The sequence below is a fragment of the Mastigoproctus giganteus genome, chromosome 2, assembly GCF_048544385.1.
Source record: "Mastigoproctus giganteus isolate SK-2022 chromosome 2, ASM4854438v1, whole genome shotgun sequence".
NCBI lineage: Eukaryota > Metazoa > Arthropoda > Arachnida > Uropygi > Thelyphonidae > Mastigoproctus > Mastigoproctus giganteus.
Genome location: NC_143576.1, coordinates 12,018,459 through 12,042,403, shown reverse-complemented (window position 1 = coordinate 12,042,403; position 23,945 = coordinate 12,018,459). Strand labels below are relative to the sequence as shown.

At 39.0% G+C, this 23,945-nt stretch overlaps 1 protein-coding gene across 2 annotated transcripts in view; it reads left to right on the top strand.

Annotated features, from left to right (window-relative positions):
• Spt20 (transcription factor Spt20 homolog) overlaps nt 1-22,039 on the top strand; it is a 357,561-nt gene extending 335,522 nt beyond the window's left edge. For both annotated transcript variants that reach the window (XM_090388213.1, XM_090388212.1), the window contains exon 24: nt 20,812-22,039. In XM_090388213.1, coding sequence (XP_090244339.1) covers nt 20,812-21,092 — 281 coding nt within the window. In that variant the 3' untranslated portion in view covers nt 21,093-22,039. The remainder of the gene's footprint in view (nt 1-20,811) is intronic.
• The last annotated feature ends 1,906 nt before the right edge of the window (nt 22,040-23,945 follow it).

The following is a 23,945-nucleotide window of genomic DNA, read 5'->3' as shown; positions in this document are numbered from 1 at the left end:
ATAACTAATGTCAAAATAGGAACACAATATTTTATTTTTTTAGAGATTACATCACTGTTCAGAAATACTCATATTATAAAAGTGCCAAGGTGGGTGGGGGGGGGGGTGTTTCAGAGCTGTTACTAGAAACAATATTTTAGTTTTGCAGTCCCAATAATGTTACTGACCCAAAAACAAATTTAATGAGAAATTGTAACTACAATTACAGTTTGAGGTGTGAAAATTGATATGCAAGATCATGTAAGGGGATATCAAAAAGTTTTTCCCCTTACCTTCTTCTGTATATTCTATGAACATCATGTTTTATTAACTGTATTGCTTGTTTACCTAGTAATATATGACAGAAGTTTCATTGATATAACTCTTTTGTTACATCGCTGAATATGTGATAGTGTCATCATGGATAAATTTCAATATCGATCCATTATCAAATTCCTATTTTTACGTGGTAAATAACCAAGGACTATCCAGGAATAGATGTCTATGATGCTTGGGAATATCTGTCCATCATATGCTGTAAAACATTGACAGAGACAGCTGAATGCAACTCGAAGAGCATCAATGATGAGGAAATAAATGGGCAGCCATCCATATCTCACACTGCTGAATTTGTGGAGAGAATTGAACAGCTGATTCTCAGTGACCACTGGATAACAACTACTCAGATAATTGCTGAGACTGTAATAAGTTATGGATCAGTGGAGGGCATAATTCACAATTATTTTAATATGAATAGTTTTAGCACTATGATTGCTTGCTCATATATCTTCAGAAAGAAAAAAAGCAAGCCTGCTCTGCTGATCTGATTGCCACATGTGACAGCGATCCTGACGTTTTTCTTTCTGATTGGCGACTATGGATGAATCATGGATACATTACTTTAACCCAGAAAAAAAAAAACAGGTTTTGAAACAGTGGAAACATCCATCATCACAAACACCCAAAAAGGCCAGGGTGCAACCATCTGCAAGAAAGGTGTTGCTGTCGGTTTTCTGGGATGAAATGGGCATTATTTTTACATATTACTTGAAGAAAGGTATAACTTACTGAAGCAGATACATGCAACATTAAGGAAAAGTGACAGGAGTGCTCAGCAAAGGTGTGCTGTTGCTTCATGACAATGCATCAGCCCACATTGCTGTTGCAAACATTGACTGGAAGTTAGGACTTCATATCTTGCCACTCCAGTATTATTTCCCTGACTTAGCACCTGATTTCTTTCCCTTTCTACAGCCAAAATCATTTTTGCATGGAAAGCATTTTTTTTTTTTTTTTTGGCAATGCAGCGGTAATTTCTGTGACAGAAGTTTGGCTTCAAGAGCAAAGTGAGACCTATAAAAATGGCATACAGAAGTTCTGCAAAACATGGGAGAAAGGTGTCGCTTTTGGTGGTGACTACATAGAAAAGCAGTAATATATGCTCCAAACCTCAGCCTCCTGGAACACATAGAGCACGGTCAAGAGAAAAGTTTTTTGATATGCCGTTGTAAGTTACAAAAATTGAAACGTAATTATTGCCATTTTGAATATGATATTTTATTTTTAAATTGAATATACAGGCATTCCCCAACTTACGTAAGGGTTGCGTTTCGCAGAACTCTGCGTAAATCAAATTTTATGTAAGTCGTAAAATGTGTGAGTTGTGAGTGCTTATGCAGCACTCACAACTATGCTTGCTCAATTTGATTGAAGCAAAAAATATTTTTCAACGAACATGTAAATAGAATTATTTATTCAATTTTTTTTTTTATCTCATGCATAGGAAAAATTACAAAAGTGTGCAATTACAAAAATTTCAAATTTTTAAAATTACAAAAAAAAGGGAGGGGACAGGCAAGTTTTACCTTTTGAGCATCATTGCCAGAATCAACGTCTCCAGCTGATAAGTACGCTGCTGCAGAGGTTAATGGCTTCGGAAATTTAGAAGGGGTTTTTTAGAACACATCATAATTTCTCTGCTGCTGCAGAATCTGCACTGGTGACTTCACGCATACTTTAACGTTGTGGAACCCAGCATGATGCTTGAACCTATTAAACCACCCATTGCTTGCCATGAACTTGACTTGGGATTCGCCGTGCTTATCCTTAATATCTTCATAAATACTTGTTACTTTTGCTTGAATGGCCATTAGACTCAGGGGCACTCGCTTCTGGATCTGATTTTCCATCCATATTATTAATAGCTTTTCCATCTTTGATATAGCACCTGAATGCTGTTTTGTGATCACTGTTAATCTTAAATGTGTTGATCCTTTAACATGTTCTTTTATATACACTGTCCTTTAAAATAGTATTCACTGTTGAAGCAGCGAGACCTAATTCCTGTGCAATAGATGACAAACTTTGTCCTGCTTCGTACTTCTTAATTAATCATCTTCATTTCTAAATCAATTTTGTTTCATTTCCTAGCACTGCCACCACTTGCACTTTCCATTGGTCATTTTCCCTTCATCATTGTAATAAGTAAATAGGAATGAAGAGAAGATTCTGACAATTTATTTTTTTTATATGATTGAGGATTTCAATGAAGGGGAATGCATTTCACCATAACAACATAAAAACCCACACAATTCCAGTTATTGTTATTATCGCAACTGCAATAAGATCGAGTTTACTCCCATTTACTCCCTTTTCTGTTAGTGCAGTCTATTTTAAATAGACTGCACTAACAGAAAAGCCCTATAAACTGGAAAGTGCAAATTGTTTTTATTGTTTTATGGTTGTGACCTCCAGAAATATTCTTTAGAAAAATATCTTCAAAATTGATTCTTATAACAGAACATATGATAATGATGAAAGGATAGTTCTCCATTATAAAAATTAGCTTTTAGAGAGATAAATAACTTAGTTCTATAGCAAAAATTTCAACTTTGAGGTCTTGGAACTAATTACCAAAAAAAAAAATGTTATTGGGTTCACATTACGATATTTTCACAATACCTGCATTTATTCCTATGGGGTGCAAAATACATTTCCGCGATTTCTTTAGGTTTGCACTGGCCAGCAAAAACTTACATAAAGTCGAATTTATGGAAGTCGAGTATTACGTAAGGTGGGGAGTGATTTGTCACCCTTTTTAGGAACTGGCTGAATATGAGCAAATTTCCAAGCAGAAGGAAAAACACCTTTGGAATAAGAAAGTGAAAAAAGGTGGCAAAGAACAGGAATAAGTTCAGGAGCAAAGGTTTTGAGAACAAGTGGAGAAATACCATCAGAACCTGGAGCTTTCTTAGCATCAAGATTTGTCAAAATCGTTCTGACATTCTTTTGACGGAAGACCACAGGAGGAATTGAATGGAGCATGTTGGGAATGGTGGGAGGTGTTATACCAAGATCATTAATACATGAGTTGGAAGAAAAATGGGATGCTAGCAGGTCAGCTTTATCCTTGGCTGAAGTGACAACAGAACCATCTGGTTTTGACAGAGGTGGGAGCAGAGATGGGCAAAAGTTGCGGCCAATAGCTTTGGCAGGAAACCAGAATGCAGGAGACCATTAGGGCAAGAAGCAAGTTTTCTACTCTTAGCCTGTTCAAAATTGAGTTTGGACTGATTAATAACTGCTTTACAATTGTTGTGAGCTTTGGTATAGGCAGAAAATGAAACTGAAGAATTGGAAACAAGCCAATTAGGATATGCAACGTTCTTCTCTTGAACATCCTTAGCACATTTATTGTAAAACCAAAGTTTAGATAAAGGTCAAGAAAAGATTCCATTCCTACCAGAATAATTTCACTGACACAATCTGAGCAAACGTTGACATCAGAAGTTTTGAAACAGTAATCTGACCAAGGAAAAGAAATCTCACAGGTCATTCCATTTTGCATTATTGTAATGCCAAACAACATGAGGTTGGTTGGGAATAGTCATGAGATAAAGGCTCCATTGGAGAAGAGAATCACCAAGTTGTGATCTGAGGTGCCTAAAGGACCACTCAGTTTGACCGTGTACTTAGAAGGGTTGTTTGTGAGGAAAAAGATCAAGCGTGTTGGCTGTATGTTTAGGATTGTCCGGTATTCTTGTAGGTAAATGAACAATCTGTGCAAGATCATTAGTAATTGCAAAAGCCTCAGCATCTCGACCAGCTGGGTTGGTGTGACTTGAAAGCAGAAGCCAGCTGGAGTTGTGAACATTAAAATCACCAAGGAAAATTACCTCACTGTTAGGAAAGTTGGACTGGAGAAAGTCAAGTTGCAAAGAGAGGAAGTCAAAGAGCTCCAAGTGATTAGTGGAGTTGGGAGAATGATAGAGACAACAGATGAATTTGACAGAATGAGGTAAAGAGATTTTAAGTCACAGAAGGTCGAAAAGAGAAGATTCTAAATTACCAAATCTCTGACAGGGTATATCAGAATGGATATATGCGCAAGTACCACCTTTGAGATGAAAGAAATCATACAGCGATAATTTGGGCAACTGAGATGAGCAGTGGTTGAATCAACCGATAACTGAGATTCTGTCAGAAGAAGTACATTGGGTTTGGCAGACTGCAAGTGGAAATGGACATTGTTGAGATTAGAACTGAGACCACGTATATTTGTGAAATGAACTAGGAAGTGTTTGGGAGGTTTAGATCTTTTCGCAGATAAGCTTAATGGCTAATGTAATGGCCATATGGTGCAAGGAAGCCCAAGACTTATGCTGCACCAGCCAAAAAAAAAAAAAAAAAAGAGTAAAATAATAATAAAAGGAAATAGACAACCCATGCATTTTCCTTCTTCCGTAGGAGGACTTGAGTATCAAAGCAGCAGGCCCAAAGTAGCGGGAGTGCTGTGGCTCAGTGAAGAACTGAAGGGGGCAATTCTCCTATGAATCATGGCCTAATTAAATATGCTGCTTGTGGAATGTGTCCAGACCTGTGTGTTTCCAGTGTGTGTGAAGAAATTAGGTGACAATTTGCATTCTGATGTGCTTTTATGAGACTTTTAAGAGTAGGGTGGATGCCCTCGAAAGAATTAGAATGGGTGATCCATCAAGATCTAAGCTGCCCAACTGAATGCCAGAGCTCAAGTTTGTGCATCAAGCAACACAGTAGCAGTTTGAATAATTTCAAGGAAGAACTAGAGAAATTATTGGAGGGAGATGGACAAGTGGTGGGTTTTTTTTTTTTTTTTCCTTTCTTGGCTGATACTTTATAAGCTTGCTTCCTTGCATTACATGCCACTAATAATAATAATAATAGTAAGAGAAAAATGTCACAAGAGGCTAAGTTTAGCAGGTAAGGTGCATGTTCATTTTATGGTCAGTAGAATGTGGCACACAGAGCATGCATTGTGTGTTGTAGTATTGTCTTGATGGGGGCATCCAACTACCCTTCCCCAATTCAGGTCTCTTGCTTCAAATTATTTCTCATGCAAACTTGTGAGAACTTCAGTGTAGCTTGTTTGATTGATAGTTTGATTTTGTAGGATGTATTCAGCCATAATAATCCTTTTAATATCAAAGAAAACAAGAAGCATTATTTTCAATTTTGACATTCTTGCTTTTTATTGGATTGAATACATTTGTCTTCCATTATACTGACTGTCTTTTAGTTTCTAGGATGTACTAGAATAGCCAACTTTCATCACAAGTAATTATAGTACTCAGAAAGTCTGTATCTTCATTTTTTTTTCAAAACATCTTTACAAATTTGAAGTCTTCTCATTCTTTGTCTTCATTCGGAATTTTTAGCACCATCTTGGCACACACACACACTTTACCCATGCTTAAGTTTTCAGTTAAAATTTATCTAACTATTTCTTTTTCCATATTGAGTTCTGCTGCAATCATTCTAATGCTTAAATGACGGTCACTTATAATCAATGTCCTTATCTGTTTCACATTTTCATCAGTTTTCATGGATACCGAGCAGCTTGGTCATTCATCATTTTCAACATTCCCTCTTCCTTCTAAAAAATCTTTTTTTTTTTGTCATTCAAACATGCAAGTTCTTGACATAGTATCTTCCTCATAACTTTATGTAACAACTCATAACTTTCAGTTGGTGTTTTCTTTAGTTTTGTTAAAAATTTGAGGTTGATTCATTTGTCACTTCTTTTGTCTGTCATTTTTACAGCAAACTGCAAAAACACCTAATAAAAACTTGTCTCACTTGAATGAGAAACCTGAAAGACCATTATTACTATTGGATTACTGCAGACACAGAGCAAAAGGGAGACAGAATAAAAAAAAAAATCATGGGAGTGTCCACTCTGTATGTTAAGGGTATCCAATTCACGTGTTTTACAAATTTTGCAGAGCCGGCGAACAGGAAGTTTTTTAGCTATATTTAGCCGCTTTATTGACTAATTGTTATATTAAATTATTTTCTATAAGTAGCTTATAGACCTAGTCAGGATCCTGGGCTTATTCTGAATTGAGACAGCAAGATTTTGGAAGTTAATTAATACTAAGTGTCTGTAGGTTTACTGTTCGTAATTTGCCGCCATTGTTACACGATACGTTATATCCCGAACTAGATAGCGTTAGCTTAATATAGTGTAGTACATAATATTATCAATTAATCAGTAAAATTTATTAATCTTGTTAAACTTCATTGTCAATTAAATTGTACTTTTTAACTAAATACATATGACTTAGATTTTACAAACGTAATATAATTAATTAATACATAACTTGATACGCAAGTTATATAACGAAACTCGAAGATAATACTCGATACTGAAAAAATATATATAGATATATAGTGTTACAACTGCGTTGGGATACAAGTTTAGGGTTATAATTTTGTACTAAAATTGAAATTTTATTGAAATTGAATCGAAATCATGACTCAGACCCGAGCAGCAAGGCAAAAGCTAAATGGAGTGCTGTGGCTCAGGGGAAAACTGAGGTGGGCAGTTGCCCTCTGAATCACAGCCTTTTAAAATGCACTGCTTGCTTGCTTGATGTTTGTGGAGCAATTAGGTACGGGACATGATATTGTGCGCGATGTAAGGAGTGTGAGGAAATCAGGCGATAACTCAGCATTGTTATGGGCCTATATGAGAGCTTGAAAGACAGGGTGGATGCCCTCGAAGGATCTAAATTGAGGGGCCCATCAAGCTCTCAGCTGCCCATATCAATGCCAGAGCGCTGATCATCACACAACACTTGATCATCACGCAATACAGAAAAAACCCCCAAGGAAGAATGCGCTGGTCCCACAGGAACTAGTAGTTGTTGGTGACTCTATTGTCAGGGAAATAGGGAACATGCTATGTAAAAAGGATAGGTGGAACAGGACCAGGGTATGTCTGCCAGGGGGCAGTGGTTGATGACATTGTAGAGCTGATATCATTTTTTTAAGAGCACAAAACATGATATTATTATTGTACACGTTGGCACTAATGATATTAACAGTAGGAGACTGGTTGAATTACTTAACAAGTACAGGTCACTGTTGAAAAAAAAGTCATAAATTAGAGTTGAATTTGAAAGTGTCTGCAATTCTGCCCAGACACGATGGTAGGGAATATATGATGAGAGCCTTGTCGATCAAATTGGCCCTGGAAAGATTGTGCAGGGCTCAAGGGGTAGAATTTTTTTCCGCCTAGTCTGTACTTGTTAACATGAGAGACTGCTTCTACAGGGATGGGATACACTTAAATAGAAAGGGTGCAAGAATATTTGCTGATGCCATCAAGGCAGTGTTAGACGAGTCAGAAAACTGCTAGCTTGGGGGGGGAGATACAAGGACTAATAGATAAATCGCTTTCACCTCTGCCACTGGCAGAGGTGAAAGCGATTCTTGCACTGCTTCAATTGGAATGAGCAGCAGCCTGGAAAACAAGATGCAGGGTATTTCAGACTGCTGGGAGTCATTGCGGTACAAGTAAACACATGGGTTGTGTTAGGGAAGCTAAGAATAGGAACAGGTGCATGTATACTTGCATATACACAAATGCTAGGAATTTGGTAAATAAATTTGATGAATTGGAGATATTGCTCAAAACATCAAAGGCAGATATTGTTGCGATATCAGAGACGTGGTGTCACACAGATATAAGGAATGCAGAATTGGAATTTGGGGTGTACAATATGTACAGGTAGGATAGGAAGGGAGGAGGGGTTATGCTATTAATTAAGAAACACATAAAATCCAAGAAAGTGAAGCCAGTCGACATCGCTCGACAGTGCAGTGTCAAGTCAGTTTGGTGTGACATAAGAATTGGGAGATCAAAATTGAGAGTACGATTGTGTTATAGGTCTAATGAGCGTAATAAAAAACTGTACAGGGAAATAGAGTGGACCAGTAAATCAGAGAGAGTCTTATAATGGGGGATTTTAATTTCCCAGATATTGACTGTAATTTATGGGCTGGTTACTCACACACTAGCAAAGCTTTTGTGGATTTATTGGATGATTGTTTTCTACATCAGCATGTTTGGGAGGCAACTAGAGGGAGTAATACTCTTGATCTGATTATGAGTAGTGATTCTTCATGCATTAAGAATCTGTAGATAAAGGAACCACTAGGTGGAAGTGATCACAGTGTGCTGAAGTGGGATTTACTCAAAGAGGTAACTACCATCAGGGGTAAAGGGAAGGGTTTTTGCTTTCGTAAAGGTGACTACGGTGGTCTGAGACAACAAATTCAAAATGGGAAGCATTCAAAGAATTTATCTTGGAAGCTACTAGGCTTTACATACCAACTAAGAAATATTGTTCAAGGTTTAGGCCTAAATGGATGTCAGATGAACTAATGAGACATATGGCAGAGAAGAAAAATGCATGGGATACATATAAATTAATGGGTGACATGGAAGCCTATGATAGATATAAGCAAGTCACAAAGGAGATTAGGCAGGCAAAGGCAGATTATGAGAAATCTTTGGCAAAGGATGCAAAGAAAAACAAAAAAGAGTTCTTTACTTATGTAAACTCTAGAAGGAAAGGGATGAATCAGATTGGACCACTGAATATTGATGGTTCAACTGTTGATGATCCTTCTCAGGTGGCTAACAAACTAAATGAGTATTTTGCCTCTAGATTCACCCATGAGGAGTTATTCAGGGAGGGAAATGCCAGTGGTGTATTCAACTCTGGCAGTAAGCTAGATAATCTTGTAATAACTGACAGGAAAGCGGAGGAGAAATTGTTGAAGATAAACATAAAAAACTCACCAGGGTGGATGGGATCTATCCAGTTATATTAAAGGAGGCAGCATAGGAAGTAAACAAACCTTTAGCCATAATTATGAGAGCTTCTTTAGACTCAGGGGAGGTACCCATGAACTGGAGATGTTCAAATGTGACCCCAATTCACAAAGGAGGATCAAAGGGCAACACAAGTAATTACAGACCTGTTAGTTTAACTTCTGTTCCAGGAAAGTTAATGGAGGCACTGGTTAAAGAAGCACTGCAGAATCATCTAGACAAGACTTCAGTTATAGCTCAGGCATAACATGGTTTGTTAAGGGAAAGTCTTACCTGACCAATTTGATTGGATACTATGATGTGGTTATAAAGGAACTAGATGCAGGGAATAACTTTGATATCATGTATTTGGATCTTAGAAAGGCTTTTGATACTGTTGCACATGGCAGACTGCTGAACAAATTGGAACATTGTGGCATTGGAGGCAAATTGCTGCTATGGATAAAGGGATGGTTGAGTGGGAGAAGACAGAGAGTGGTAATCAATGGACCCTGCTCATCATGGACTAATGTTATTAGTGGTGTCCCTCAGGGTTCAGTGTTGGGTCCATTGTTGCTTTCTTTATTTATAAATGATATTCATGATGGTATATCAAGCTTAATGTCCAGTTTGCAGATGACACGAAGGTTGGCAGGGTTGTTAATGACAGTATGCTGCTGCAACAGGATCTGGAAAAGTTGAGCAGATGGGCTGAGAGGTGGCAAATGAAGTTTAACATTGAAAAATGTAAAGTACTACATATGGGAAGCAGTAACCCCAGAGTGACACATCAACTCTGTGGTACTACACTGACAGTGGTATAGTAACACAGAGTTGGATATGTACAATGATATATACAGGAATTTTTATAGCAGGGATAAGGAGGTGATTAACCCCTTGTATAAAGCAATGGTCAGGCCACACCTTGAGTACTGTATACAGGTCTGGAGGCCTCATTTTAAGAAGGATGTAGAGCTGTTGGAATGAGTACAGAGAAGAGCAACAAGATTAGTAAATTGAACAAAGGGTTGCTCTTAAGAAGAAAGGCTTAAGTTTTCAAATTACAGTGTCTGGAGACTATGCAAATGCGAGGTGATCTGATTGAGGTGTATAAAGCCTTGAATGGTTTGAGCATGCTCAATGCTGATGAAATTCTTCCTCTTGCATAGAATAATTACCTGAGAGGGCATAAATTCAAATTGAGGAAAGACAGATGTAGGATAGATGTGTGGAAGTTTGCCTTTAGCCAGCAGATGGTTGGTTGGTGGAACAGACTTCCATCCTTTGTTGTGGAAGTTGATAGCCTAATAAATTTAAGGCTGAGCTGGACAGGTATTTGGAACGAACAGAGGGGTGAAATGGGAGCGTTTTTTTTTTTTTTTTTTTTTGGGCTGATGCTTCATAAGCTTGTTTTTGTCGCATCATATTCCTCTACTAATGCTAATGCTAAATTATGACAAGTTTAATAATAGGAAAACATGTTTTTCCTATTATTAAACTTGTCATAATTTTTTCTTTCTCCATTTCGCTCTGTGACCGCAGTAATCCAATAGTAATAATGAATCCAGAGTACACAGCCCTCTTTAATAATACTGAATGAGCATGTTGGAACACAACTTGGCAGATAACAAGGAAAATGTTCAAGATCTTTGTTTCACGGGTGGCTTTTGGTGTGTAGGTTTAGCATTAGCATTAGTTGAGGCATATTATGCAAGAAAGCAAGCTTATACAGCATCAGCCAAAAAAAAACTCTTCCCATTTCACCCATCCGGTCACTCCAAATGTTTGTCTAGTTCAGCCTTAAATTTATTTAAACTGTCAACTTCCAGAACAACAGATGGAAGTCTTCCAGCAGTCAACTATCTGCTGGCTAAAGGCAAACTTCTGCACATGTATTCTATAACTGTCTTTCCTAAATTTGAAACTATGGCCCCCTCAGGTTCTTAATCTGAGCAAGCGGACATATTCCATCAGCATTGAGCCTGCTCAAACCATTGAAGCCTTCAGGTTCCTAGTCTCCAAATGCTACAACTTGCAGAATTTAAGCCTCTCTTGGTAAGAGCACTCCCTTTGTTCCTCTCTGTTGCCCTTCTCAATACTTGTTCTAGCAACTCTACTTTACATTTGTCAATGTTAAATTTCAGTTGCTCTTCTCAGCCAATCTGCCTAACATTTCTAGATCCTGTTACAGTAGCATACCATCTTTACTATCATTAACCCTGCCAACCTTTGTATCATTTGGAAACTTGGACATTAAGCTTGATATACCTTCATCGATATCATTTAAAAATACACAAAACAACAATGGGCTCAGCACCGAACAATGGGAGACTACACTAATAACATTAGTCCACGTAGAGCAGTGTGCATTTATTACCACTCTCTGCCATTTCCCAATCAACCATCCCTTTATCCATTGCAGCAATTTGCCCTTAATGCCATACTCCAATTTGTATAGCAGTCTTTTATATGCAACAGTATCAAAAGCTTTCCTGAAATCCAAGTATATGATATCAAAATTATTTTTTGAATCCAGTTCCTTTGTGACAATATCATACTATCCAGTCAAATTGGTCAGACAAGACTTCCCCTTAACAAATCCATGCTGTGTCTTAACTATAACTGCAGTCTTGCCTAGGTGATCCTGCATCACTTCTTTAACCAGCGACTCCATTATTTTCCCCAGAACAGAACAGAAGTTAAACTAACAGGTCTATAATTATTTGTGTCACCCTTTGAACCCTCTTTGTGAATTAGGGGATACATTTGCACATCTCCAGTCAATTGGGACCTCCCCTGAATCTAAGGATGCTCTCATGATTATGGATAAGGGTTTGCTTTCTTTCCTCGCTGCCTCCTTCAATATAACTGGATAAATCCCATCCACCCAGGTGCCTTTTTTATGTTTAATTTCAACAATTTCTCCTCCACTATGCTCTCCGTTATTACAAAATAATTTAGCTCCCTGTTAGAGTTTATAGACTTCTGTCCTCCCTTTCATTACAGAATTCCTCATGTGTGAATGTAGATGCAAAATACCCATACCATTGTCAGCTATCTGATTAGGATCATCAACAGTTGAACCACCAACATCAAGTGGCCCAAACTGATTCATCCCCTTCCTTCTAGAGTTTGCATATGTTTGCTGTTTTTCTTTACATCCTTTGCCAAGGATTTCTTGTAATCAGCCTTCGTTTGCCTAACCTCCTTTGTGACTTGATTACAAACTAGCTTATATCTGCCACTGGCTTCTGTGTCACATGATATGCATCCCGTGCATTTTTCTTCTCTGCCACAAGCCGCATTAGTTAATCTGACATCCATTTAGGTCTAAATCTTGAACAGTATTTCTTAGTTGGTATGAAAAGCCTAGTAGCCTCCAAGATGAAGTCCCTGAAGCCTTCTCCTTTACAATTCACCGTTGGTAACATCAGTTGATCCCACTATATAGAATTTAAAAATTGTCTGAAACCACTGTAGTCACCTTTCCGAAAACAAAAACCCTCCCTTTACCCTTGATGGCAGTTACATCTTTAAGTAAATCCCAATCAGTACACTGTGATCACTGCCACCTAGTGGTTCCTTTATCTGTAAATTCTTAATGCATGAATAATCACTGCTGATAATCAGATCAAGAGTGTTACTCCGTCTTGTTGCCTCTCTAACATGCTGCTGTGAAAAAAATCATCCAGTAAAAGCCTTGCTAGTGTGCGACTGACCAATCCACAAGTTCCAGTCAATATTTGGGAAGTTAAAACTCCCATTTAAGACAATCTGATTTACTGCAACACTCTATTTCTCTGCACAATTTTTTGTTGTACTCGTCAGAATCATTAGGCCTATATACTCCTACTCTCATTTTCCCTTTCCCAGTGTTTATATCACACCAAACTGACTCGACACTGCACTGTCCACCCATGTCAACTGGATGCACTTCCTTAGATTTGTGTGTTTCTTAACTAACAGCATAACCCCTCCTCCCTTCCTACCCTGTCTATCCTTTCTGTATAGCTTGTACTCCCCAAATTCCAATTCTGCACTGCTTATATCTGTGTGACACCGTGTCTCTGATATCCTAACAATAATTGCTCTGCACATAGTCTCGTTATTTAATAGCCACATATCATATGATATATTGAAGTTTCCAACAAATGTTCTCGAGGAGAGTGCAAGTAAACTTAATGCATGCCACTGATGAAGATTCCCCCTCTCCTTTTCAGTGAGCATTTTCCCCTTAAATCCTCTGACTTTAGAAGAGCTTTGCACATCCTCTTCAAATGAGCATCACCTATTAAATTTGATTTACCAGTTAGTACAAGCCATGCTGAGAAAAATTTGTAACCATAAGGTTACAAATTGATGGGCTCTATAATCCATAACTGTAGAACCCATCAAGTCTGGAATTAATTGATATGTTCTCATCATAACATCATTCTGGACAAAATTGCAGACACAAAACATTTTGATCTTACACAGAACATTTCTGCACCATGACCTTATACTTCTGCAATAGGCTGAGACACTGGTTTTATTTCATCTCTTTTTAATACCCCTCAACGTGGGCACCTGTACGTGGTGAGGGGACCTCCCAGTGATGCTGCTGGTTTTCCAGATTAGCATCACTGGGATCCAACGCCCATACCTTGGTTCCAGGGTTACACCATTGGAATCCGGCGTGTGCAGCCATGCGCCGCGACCCGTGGAAGCGGAAAGGGGGATCCTGGTGGTTGAGGGGCCCAGCCTTAATACACCACTTTGGCCCCTGCTTCGACGAGACGGGTGGTCCCGGACCGGCTCGACTGGGATCAATCGGCAGGTGGTTTTATACTGCTAGGGTCAACTGCGTTCCAATAAGTCTCCCTCCCTTTGGTCCTGGGACGGGATAAAGACTTATTGGTAACGTGGGTATGGTGTTCTAAGCGAACTCGGCGTCCCATTCGTGTACGCAGTACCTGCTAGTTCACGAGTGGGCGCCCCCTCGTAGGGCTCCGTGGTGGGTGAGGTACTTAGGCATCAGACACTTTTCCTTTACTCTCATGAGTAATTTAAATCTTTCTTCTGGGGCCCCAACAAGGCCCCTACCTAACTGAGATGAAATCACAGAAAATACCTCTGCAAAAAGAGCCAGAACTGAGGATACACCACCATCTGTGACACCACTTTTCCTCATTCTCCATTCAACCGGAGAGCAGGCACTCGGGAAAATGTCACCCTTTTTCATCCAGAAAGGATTAGAAGGGTTGACAGGATCTCCAAAATCTGTCAAAAGGCTACGTTCTGGAGACATTTTAGTTGAGGCTGCAAGCCAAAAACATGCGCAGCAACTACTGAAAGCCACATCATTAGGGGGATTACCGATCATCGTTACTCCCCATAAAACCTTGAATTTCTCACGCGGTGTCATATCAGAGTGGGATCTTCTTCATGTTTCTGAAGAAGAGATCTGCTCTGAACTTAAAGACCAAGGAGTGACGGCTGTCAAGAGAATATCGATGCGGAAGGATGGGAATCTCGTCCCTACCCGAGTTCTCATCGTAACGTTTAACACCCCACAGCCTCCAAGTTCCATAAAAGCAGGCTATTTAAACTGCCCAGTGAGGGTTTATATCCCCAACCCACTGAGGTGTTTTAAATGCCAAAAGTATGGCCACTCTCAAACAGCTTGTCGTGGCAACCCCGCCTGTGCTCGCTGTGGTGCTAAAGACCACGAGAGCAAGGAATGTTTAGCTTCTAAGCCAAGTTGTACAAACTGCCAAGGGGAACACCCTGCATACTCTCGAGCATGCCAGCGGTGGAAAGAGGAGAAGGAAATTCAGAAACTAAAAACAGAGCTAAACATCTCCTATCAGGAGGCCAGAAGACGCATCCAACCTATAAATAGCGCCAAGCCCTCATATGCCCAGAAAGCTTCTGGGGAAAGTATCATTGGTACTCAGACTGATATGAGTATTCCACCAAGGGAGTCTTTTACCCCCATTGCGCGCTATTTATTAAGTTCCGAAAAGCCCACCCAAAAATCACAGTCAGCCGCCACTGCTATATCCGTACCTCCTAGTGCTCCACCACTTCCAAAACAGAGTACTAAAGAAACCAAGAAGAAAGGGGAACAGGCATCTACAATTCAAGAGACAATGGATGTCGAAAATAAGGAGGTACAGGACGACCCTGTCCTGGAACTCTTTGTGAAAGACGAAGAAGAAATGGATACAGGCCAACGTCCAGTCTTTCCAAAGAGAGATAAACCCAGGACTGAGAAAATGAAGCCCTCAGCCCTTCGGAAGCCACCAGACGGACCCAGTAAATCAAAATAATGGGTACATTTAAATTTCTCCAATGGAATTGCCGTGGATTTCGTAGAAATAGAGATGACATCAAGGCTCTCCTGAGTAAGCATGAACCAACTTGCTTTTGCTTACAGGAGACGTATTTAAAGGCAAACGAGGACCCTTACTTACGTAACTGCTCAGTTATTCGCAGAGACAGAGCTGGGGATGGACCTGCCCACGGAGGAGTCGCTCTCCTTGTGGGTAACCATAACCCCTTTCAAGTTGTGCTTCTCACCACTAATCTGGAGGCTGTAGCAGTTCGTCTTACAGTTGGGTTCCTTTTAACTGTTTGCTCCATTTATTTGCCACCTGGGAACGACACCGCCCAGGCAGACCTTGATGATCTCATTAAGCAACTGCCACCCCCTTTTCTATTATTGGGGGATTTCAATGGACATAATCCGCTGTGGGGTAGTTCTGACATCAACAGAAGAGGTCAGATTATCGAGCGATTGCTTGAAAACAATGATCTGGCCCTTCTAAATGTGGGATCTAACACCTTTTTTCACTCTGCTACCCGTTCATTTACTGCCATTGATCTTTCCATCTGCTCCCCTTCCCTCCTGCCTCTGAGTACATGGGAGGTTGAAGAAAACGTTTATGGCAGTGATCACTTCCCCGTGTTATCCACCATTTCAAATGGGAGACAATGTCACCAGTCGAGGATCCCACGTTGGAAGATCGATCACGCCGACTGGAATGCCTTTCGTCAACTGGCAACGTTCAATACCACTATAGTCGACCAGGAGCCAATCAATGAGTCAGTAAAACATATCACACAAAGTATAGTCCAGGCAGCAACAGTTGCAATATCAAGGACATCGTCCCGCTTTCCACGTTTTCCAAAACCATGGTGGAATGGAGAATGCACAACAGCTAGGAAGGCTCAAAACAAAGCATGGGGAATATTTCGTCGTTACCCCATGACAGATAATTTAATAGCCTTTAAACGTGCACGTGCCAAAGCACGGTACATTAGACGTCAGAGCCAAAAGGAATCTTGGATCAAATTTTCATCTTCCCTTACTCGGGCTGCCAATCCCAAAGCCATCTGGGACAAAGTTCGGAAAATGAAGGGCAAATACACCTCACATCCTTCGTCAATCCTGGAACATAATGGATGTACAATTGCAGATCTAACTGCAATTGCTAATACTCTTGGGGAGACATTTGCTAAAGTGTCTTCAGAAACATCGTACCCCACAGAGTTCCTCGCACACAAACAACGATCAGAAAAACATCACCTGAAGCTGTCCTCTAACAATCGCGAGGAATACAATCAGCCGTTTACACAATGGGAGCTGAAAGCAGCACTCTCGCTATCCAAGGCGAGTGCTGTTGGGCCGGACGACATCCATTATGAGATGATAAAACACCTTTCATCTGAATCTATGGTTCATTTGCTCCGTCTCTATAATAGAATATATATTGAAGAGACATTTCCGGACTCATGGCATATGGCAACCGTCCTTCCCTTTCCGAAACCTGGAAAGGATCCAAAAATACCAAAAAATTATCGTCCTATTGCTCTGACGAGCTGCTTGTGCAAGATTCTGGAAAGAATGGTCAATGCTCGTCTTTTGTGGTATTTAGAAGCTAACGACCTTCTTTCCAGAATACAGTGTGGCTTCCGAAGGAACAGGTCAACACTTGACCATTTAATCCGCTTGGAAACATCTATACGTGATGCTTTCCTGAAACGTGAGCACCAGGTGTCGGTTTTCTTTGATATGGAAAAAGCGTACGACACGGCTTGGAGATATGGAATTCTAAAAGACATACATAACTTTGGTCTTAGAGGACACATTGCCCTCTTTATCAAAAACTTTCTTACAGACCGGTCTTTCCAAGTTCGTGTAGGATCCACCCTCTCCCGGCCATTCTGCCAAGAAGAGGGAGTTCCACAAGGATCAGTTTTAAGCATTACGCTTTTTGCAATCAAAGTTAACTCTATAACTGAACAACTTCCTCCAACCGTAAACAGTGCCCTCTTTGTAGATGACTTTAGCATCTTTTTGCAATCATGCAATATGAGGGTCATTGAAAGGCAATTGCAGCATGCCATAGACCACGTCAACTCTTGGGCAGTGATTAATGGGTTTAGGTTCTCGCCACAGAAGACAGTCTGCATGCACTTTTGTCGCAAACGGAACCTTCACCCTGAACCAGAACTAAAACTCGGACAAAACATCATTCCAGTAGCACCCGAGACAAAATTCTTGGGGCTCATTTTCGACAAGAAGTTGACATTTTTACCTTATATTCGTCAACTGCGGACAAAGTGCACAAGAGGGTTGAATCTTCTACGCTCTATTTCCTCGAATAAATGGGGAGCAGACCGCTCCACTTTACTCAGCCTCTACCATGCACTTGTCCGATCTAAACTAGACTATGGGTCCCAAGTGTACGCATCGGCTAGGAACAGTGTACTTAGGTGGCTGGACCCAGTTCACCACCAAGCCATTCGTATCGCTACTGGAGCATTTAGAACATCCCCTGTCCAGAGTTTATATGTTGAAGGAACTGAACCGTCACTGTCATTTCAACGAAAGCAATTGTCTTTAAAATATACGCTTAAATTAAAATCCCTGCCAGACAACCCTAACCCTACGTGGAAATCCGTTTTCAAGCCACGATGGGAAAACCTATATAACACTCGTCAGACTGCCAATCGGCCTTTTGGTATCCGTGTCCAAGAGCTGCTCAGAGAGCTCAACATCATGGTAGACAATGTTGCCCAGTCACCAAGGCAACCACTTCCACCCTGGCATGCTCGCCTACCATCGTGCGACTTCTCCCTTAAAAATTGGGGTAAGTCCATAACTCCATCTTCTATCTACCACCAACTCTATGCTGCCCACCGGGCCGAATACTCCGACTTCCTGCCTGTCTTCACTGATGGCTCGAAGTCGGAGTTGTCTGTTGGATCTGCTGCTATCTTCCCAGGTCTTTCTATATCTGGAAAGATTCCCCAACAATGCAGCATATATACAGCTGAGTTGTATGCTATAGAGTTAGCCTTGGACCACATTAAAACCCATAGGTATCAAAAGTGTATGGTGTACAGTGATTCTCTAAGTACGCTGCAGGGCTTTATCGGGTAGGAGGTATAATCCTCATCCATTTGTGACCCGGATTCAGCAGACGTTGCATTCCTTGTTTGAGTGTTCATTTGACATTCGTTTCTGCTGGATTCCAAGCCACATTGGGATAGCGGGAAATGAACTGGCAGATGCTGCGGCCAGGTCACCCGAACCCCACAACAGTTATTGCCTGTTAGTCCCCTATACAGACTACAGGCAGTTAATACACGATAAATTACTGTCCCAATGGCAACAATCCTGGCATGAGCAAGTCACAAACAAGCTCTATCAGATAAAGCCTGTAATCCGACATTGGCAGTCTTGTCTGCGCAGGAATCGCAGAGAGGAAGTTGTTTTAGCTCGGCTCCGCATAGGACACAGTCATCTTACACATGCTTTTTTGCTGAGGGCAGATGACTGTCCTATGTGTGAGAATTGTGACACCTATTTAAGCATACGCCACATTTTAACCGAGTGTCCACGTTTTAGACACGAACGTGATTTTTATTTCACTGCTTTTAGTCCTCTGGCTGAGCCTTATACACTCAGTCAGATTTTATCCGACAATGACAATGTGTCTGCTGTTTTTAACTTTTTAAAATCAGTAAACCTTTTTAATCGAATTTAAAATTCATTTGGCATTCCTTTGTTCATATGTTTTGTACTTTTACTCCTTTTATATCTCGACATGGTGGCCTAACTACTTAGGTCACTGAATATTATCACTTTTTATATATGACCGGTATTTGGCGCATTATAGCCTCAGTTGCTGATGCGCCAATAAACTCCAAACCAATCCAATCCAATCTCTTTTTAATACATAAAATTTCCCCAGTTTATCTTATAATTGAATTTCCCAAGAAATTAACTCATTTTGAACCAAAACACCCAAGCCCTGATGATTCATTCATAGGATCAGATATGCATGACTTATCACATTACTATTAAGTGTATTTGCCATCCATCAGTTTAATATGCTTTTAAGCAGTTATTTGTTTTCTCAGCAACTCAGTTTTATTCATTAATGTGTAAAGTTTTAATGCAGTTGTTTTTTTACCCTTATGTATCCATTTTTGACTGCTTAAGTAAATTTTTTGGTTGATGTGACACTTAGTGTCTTTTGCTATGCATATGAGTGTATACGGTATATCGAGTATTCCCTATATCTGTCATACATAAAAATGTATCATTATCATTTACAGTCAAAGGACTGTAACAAGGAGAGTGCAGATTTGCCAAAGACCACAGTCATGACAAGCCACCAGGCTGTCATACACTGTGTTATGCTTCCAATCTGTTGGCTTCTTAATAGTCTTAGTTCTAGCCATAACTGTATATCTATGAGAATTTATGATTTATCTGGATAGTTTTAGTATGTTACGTAAATCTTTAGTAAGTGAATTCTTAATAACCACATAGAGTTCCTGCCAAAATTATAAGTAGATATATATTTAAGTACCCTAATATATCTATATGCTATAGATATATTAGGGTACTTAAATTACTCCTTTACTACGATTTTGGCCTCGAGTACAAAGCGAGTCTCTAAGCAAATTTGAAAGTCTTCATTTACATAGTTATTTAATTTCTGCTTTTCTAAGTAAAGAAGTTAGCTTTCCAGAAAAGAAAGGAAATGTGCCTTTCTTCTTGTATATACAAATAACCTTCATAACACGCTAGCCAAACCTCACAAACTTGCTGCACTGCATTGTATACCAATACTAATACTAAAAAAATTACCAGGTAGCGATGGTTGTATTTCTTTATTATATATATATGTTCAGGTAAAACTTTGTGAGTAATGCAAAATAATTAAACAGGTTAAATTTTCTACCTTTTTACTACCCTTATGCATCTATTTTTGACTGTATAAGTAAGTTTTTTGTTTGATGTGACTCTTATAGTGTCTTCTCCTTTGCATATGAGAAGAATCCTTACAGTCTGATCTCCTATTAAAATCTATCATTTCCTTTAATGTATACTCACTTCCAGGAATTTATGAGCTAATGTCATATTTTAACCATACTTTCATACAAAGCATTGCTGCAGCAGAAGATACTGTATATCAATTGACTATTATTATTTTGAGAACTATTGCACTTTTATCATTTATACTGTAATTCCTGTCAACCTATAAATCGTATTATGTACTTTGATAATTCGTGGTTCTTAGTAAAATTTTTATTTTCAATGAATAGATAATGTATTTTTTGAACCTCTTGCTATAACATCTTAATAATGTAATATTAAAATTACTTTTACGCATTTCTTTATAAATTCTTAGCTGGAACACCACCACCCTCTGTTTCACCGGGTGTAGTTACACCAGCTCTTGTCCCGCTTACTTCTCAACAGCATCATCTCCAGTTGGCCCTTCAGAAACAGCAAATACAGTTACAGTTACAACAGCATATTCGACAACATCAGTCTCAGTCTTCTCAGTCATCATCATCGTCATCATCATCTTCATCAGCAGGTACAACAGTAGCAGCAGCAGCAGCAGCACCACCACCACCGCCAGTAAGGTCAAAAACCAAGAAAAAGGGAAGTTCTTCTTCAAAGTGAACCACTGGAATTTAAGCAGCAAGAGGCATCTTGCTCATGGGCATTGGGAGGTCATTTTCTCATTTCTAGTAGTGGTGGTGATAACACCTGTGATGTGTAGATTTTATTTTGATATATAACATTTTTTCTAAGAAAGACTAGATCAGATACAGATTAATTTAGCCCTTATTTAAAGTATGTTAAATTTATTGATAATGATCAATTTATTTAATGAACAAAAAGTTTTAAAACTGGCCGAGTGAGACTGGCTGACTAATAATAAACCATGACATAATAAGTAAATATTATTGCATGTGAAGTCCAACATAAAATACTACACAAGTGAAGACTTTAACCAGTAGTATTGGTGGCGGACAGTAACAAGGCAGTATTTAATGAACTTTAAAATAACCACGGCAGTAAATTTCTGTTACTGCCATTAGTAACAGAAATTGATCAGGTTAACCATGACAATCACTAGTGGCAGCTGGCATGTGTTTGTTTGACTCTAAATGCTAGCACTTACCACTGGTGAAAAAGGAAGGTCCTTTTGAAATATTGTCTAACTCAGTATCTTATCCAGCAGCATAACAGTTCTTTGCCAACACCCTACATTAGTTTGTTTTCCTCCCAATCTAGCTTAGTACCATCCAGTGCCAGCCACAAACTGCTGGCTTCCAGTAAAATTCATAAATGCTGCATTGTAACTATATTACATTTTTCTGTCACTGCTTCAGATTAATATCTCATTTTTACTCCATATATTGTTTTTGAGTATTTTACTAAAGGATTTGCTTCCTTTAATGAAATACTTCACAAATTGTACCCTAATTGTACCCCCTATATCAAAATTAGTTGGACACTGTGCTGAGACCAATAAACATTTAAAAATAACCATGAGCCAGAAAGCATCTTGAGGAAAATTCTTCAATTTTAAGAATCAGTATTCAAAATATAATGTGGCAATGATTCAGTATTTCTGAATCACTGACACATATATTTCTATTGGTCCAAAATAAGATTAACCCTCATTTACACAAATATATTAAACCAAAATAACTGTGAAAATATTGATATTCAACACCTGTGTAGAAAAATTGCACCAGCCTTGGTCACCTTATTTTTAAAAAATAAAAATTAAAAGGGAAAAAAAAAGGATTCAGGTATGGAAGCAAAAGGATATTAAGTAATAAAACTATTAAGTGCAAGTTGTGCAACTGCAAAATTAATATCAGTTTATATTGTTTATATATTTTATAATCACTGTCAAACAACCACACAACTCTGCCACCTTCACTGTTGGGAATGCTCTTATATTACTCATTAATTTTTCATACCTCAACCTTTCCTTCCCAGGAAAGAAGATGTAGTCTAATTTCATTTCTTTTTAGAATTTTCCATCATCATCATAGTATGCCAAATGGTTGGTCTTCATGCCACTCTAAATATCATACAGCAGTGATAAGTATTACTCCTGTGTTATGCATCTATCCGCAAATGATGTTAGTACTTGCCATGGTGCTAATGACAGTTTCTTTTTCCCTTCTACATCCTACATTCTGAATACGGTGCCTCCGTAGCCAGGTGGGAAGGAGCAGCAGTGCATAGCACACACTTCTTGATTAGACCAGGGTTCGAGCCCGTCACCACCAAATACGGAGGATGCGGAAATCCGCATATCCCGGAGCAATATGGCCTTAGTTCTAATGCTCCTAAAAACCAAATAACAAACAACATTCTGAATACAGCACCATGAAACTTCCATCATTATAAATTTAGCATGATAGATAATGTTGCAATGAAGATGATTCCTTATATATTACTAGACTTTAAATGAACATTTCTGAGAGTTTTTGTGCTGTGGATTAGACATGCAAGTTAATTCAGAATTGCTTGGCTTCGTGTATTAGATAAATGGATGTAAAATAACATGATTACATTTAAATAACACACACACACGCACACATGACACAATTGATGTAAATTCAGAAAATATCATTTGCATACTTATTCATTTATGTTTATGTGGTATTGCTTTTGCATTTATCTGGGACAAAGGTGCAGGTCTCAGTGCAAAACTGCCTGTTGTGTAACAATGCAATTTTTATTCACAGTAAATGTTCATTGTGAGTGCCATTTGCAGCAGCACATAATATTTGCATGCTGTACAAATGAAACTCATACACACTCCAGAATTTGTGGCATATTTCTAACCTCTTGAAAATCATCCGAAGTTCCTGATTAGTGTTTACTTCAGCAGGGTACACCGTGCCTTTAATGTGACCCCAAAAATAAAAGTTGATGGGATTCAGATCTGATGACCAGGCAGGCCATTTTGTTGGAGCATCAAACCTGCAACTCGTCCAACATCCAGAGTAATGGTTGTTCGGAATTTACCTTACTGATAGAATCAGGTGTGCAGGTGCACCATAGTGGTTGAACTACATTCATCAGTGCATATCGAGGGTAACACTTCCAAAAGCACATCAGGATGGATGAGAAAGTCCAGGTACTCGTTACCATGAAGATAATCCAGCAAAACATGTACATGGACTAATAATCATATCCCTCTATTTTGGTCTAGAAACTGACAGAGAAACACTGTTGATGATAGTATCTGATATGCATGTTATGTAAGTTGTACCCACATATATTGGTTGTGAATGTTATGAAACATATTTGAAAAGCAGGCTTTATTCATCTACAGAATCTTGGTAAGGAACATAGGATCATCTGCATGCTTCTGTAATACATATAGTAGACTCTCTAATGGTGGAAAGTCTGTAGACATCAGTGCATAAATTCTGGATATTTTAATATGTTCTGTTTCCATACTGTTTCCTACACAAAAGAATATAATGTTCCAACGTGCTG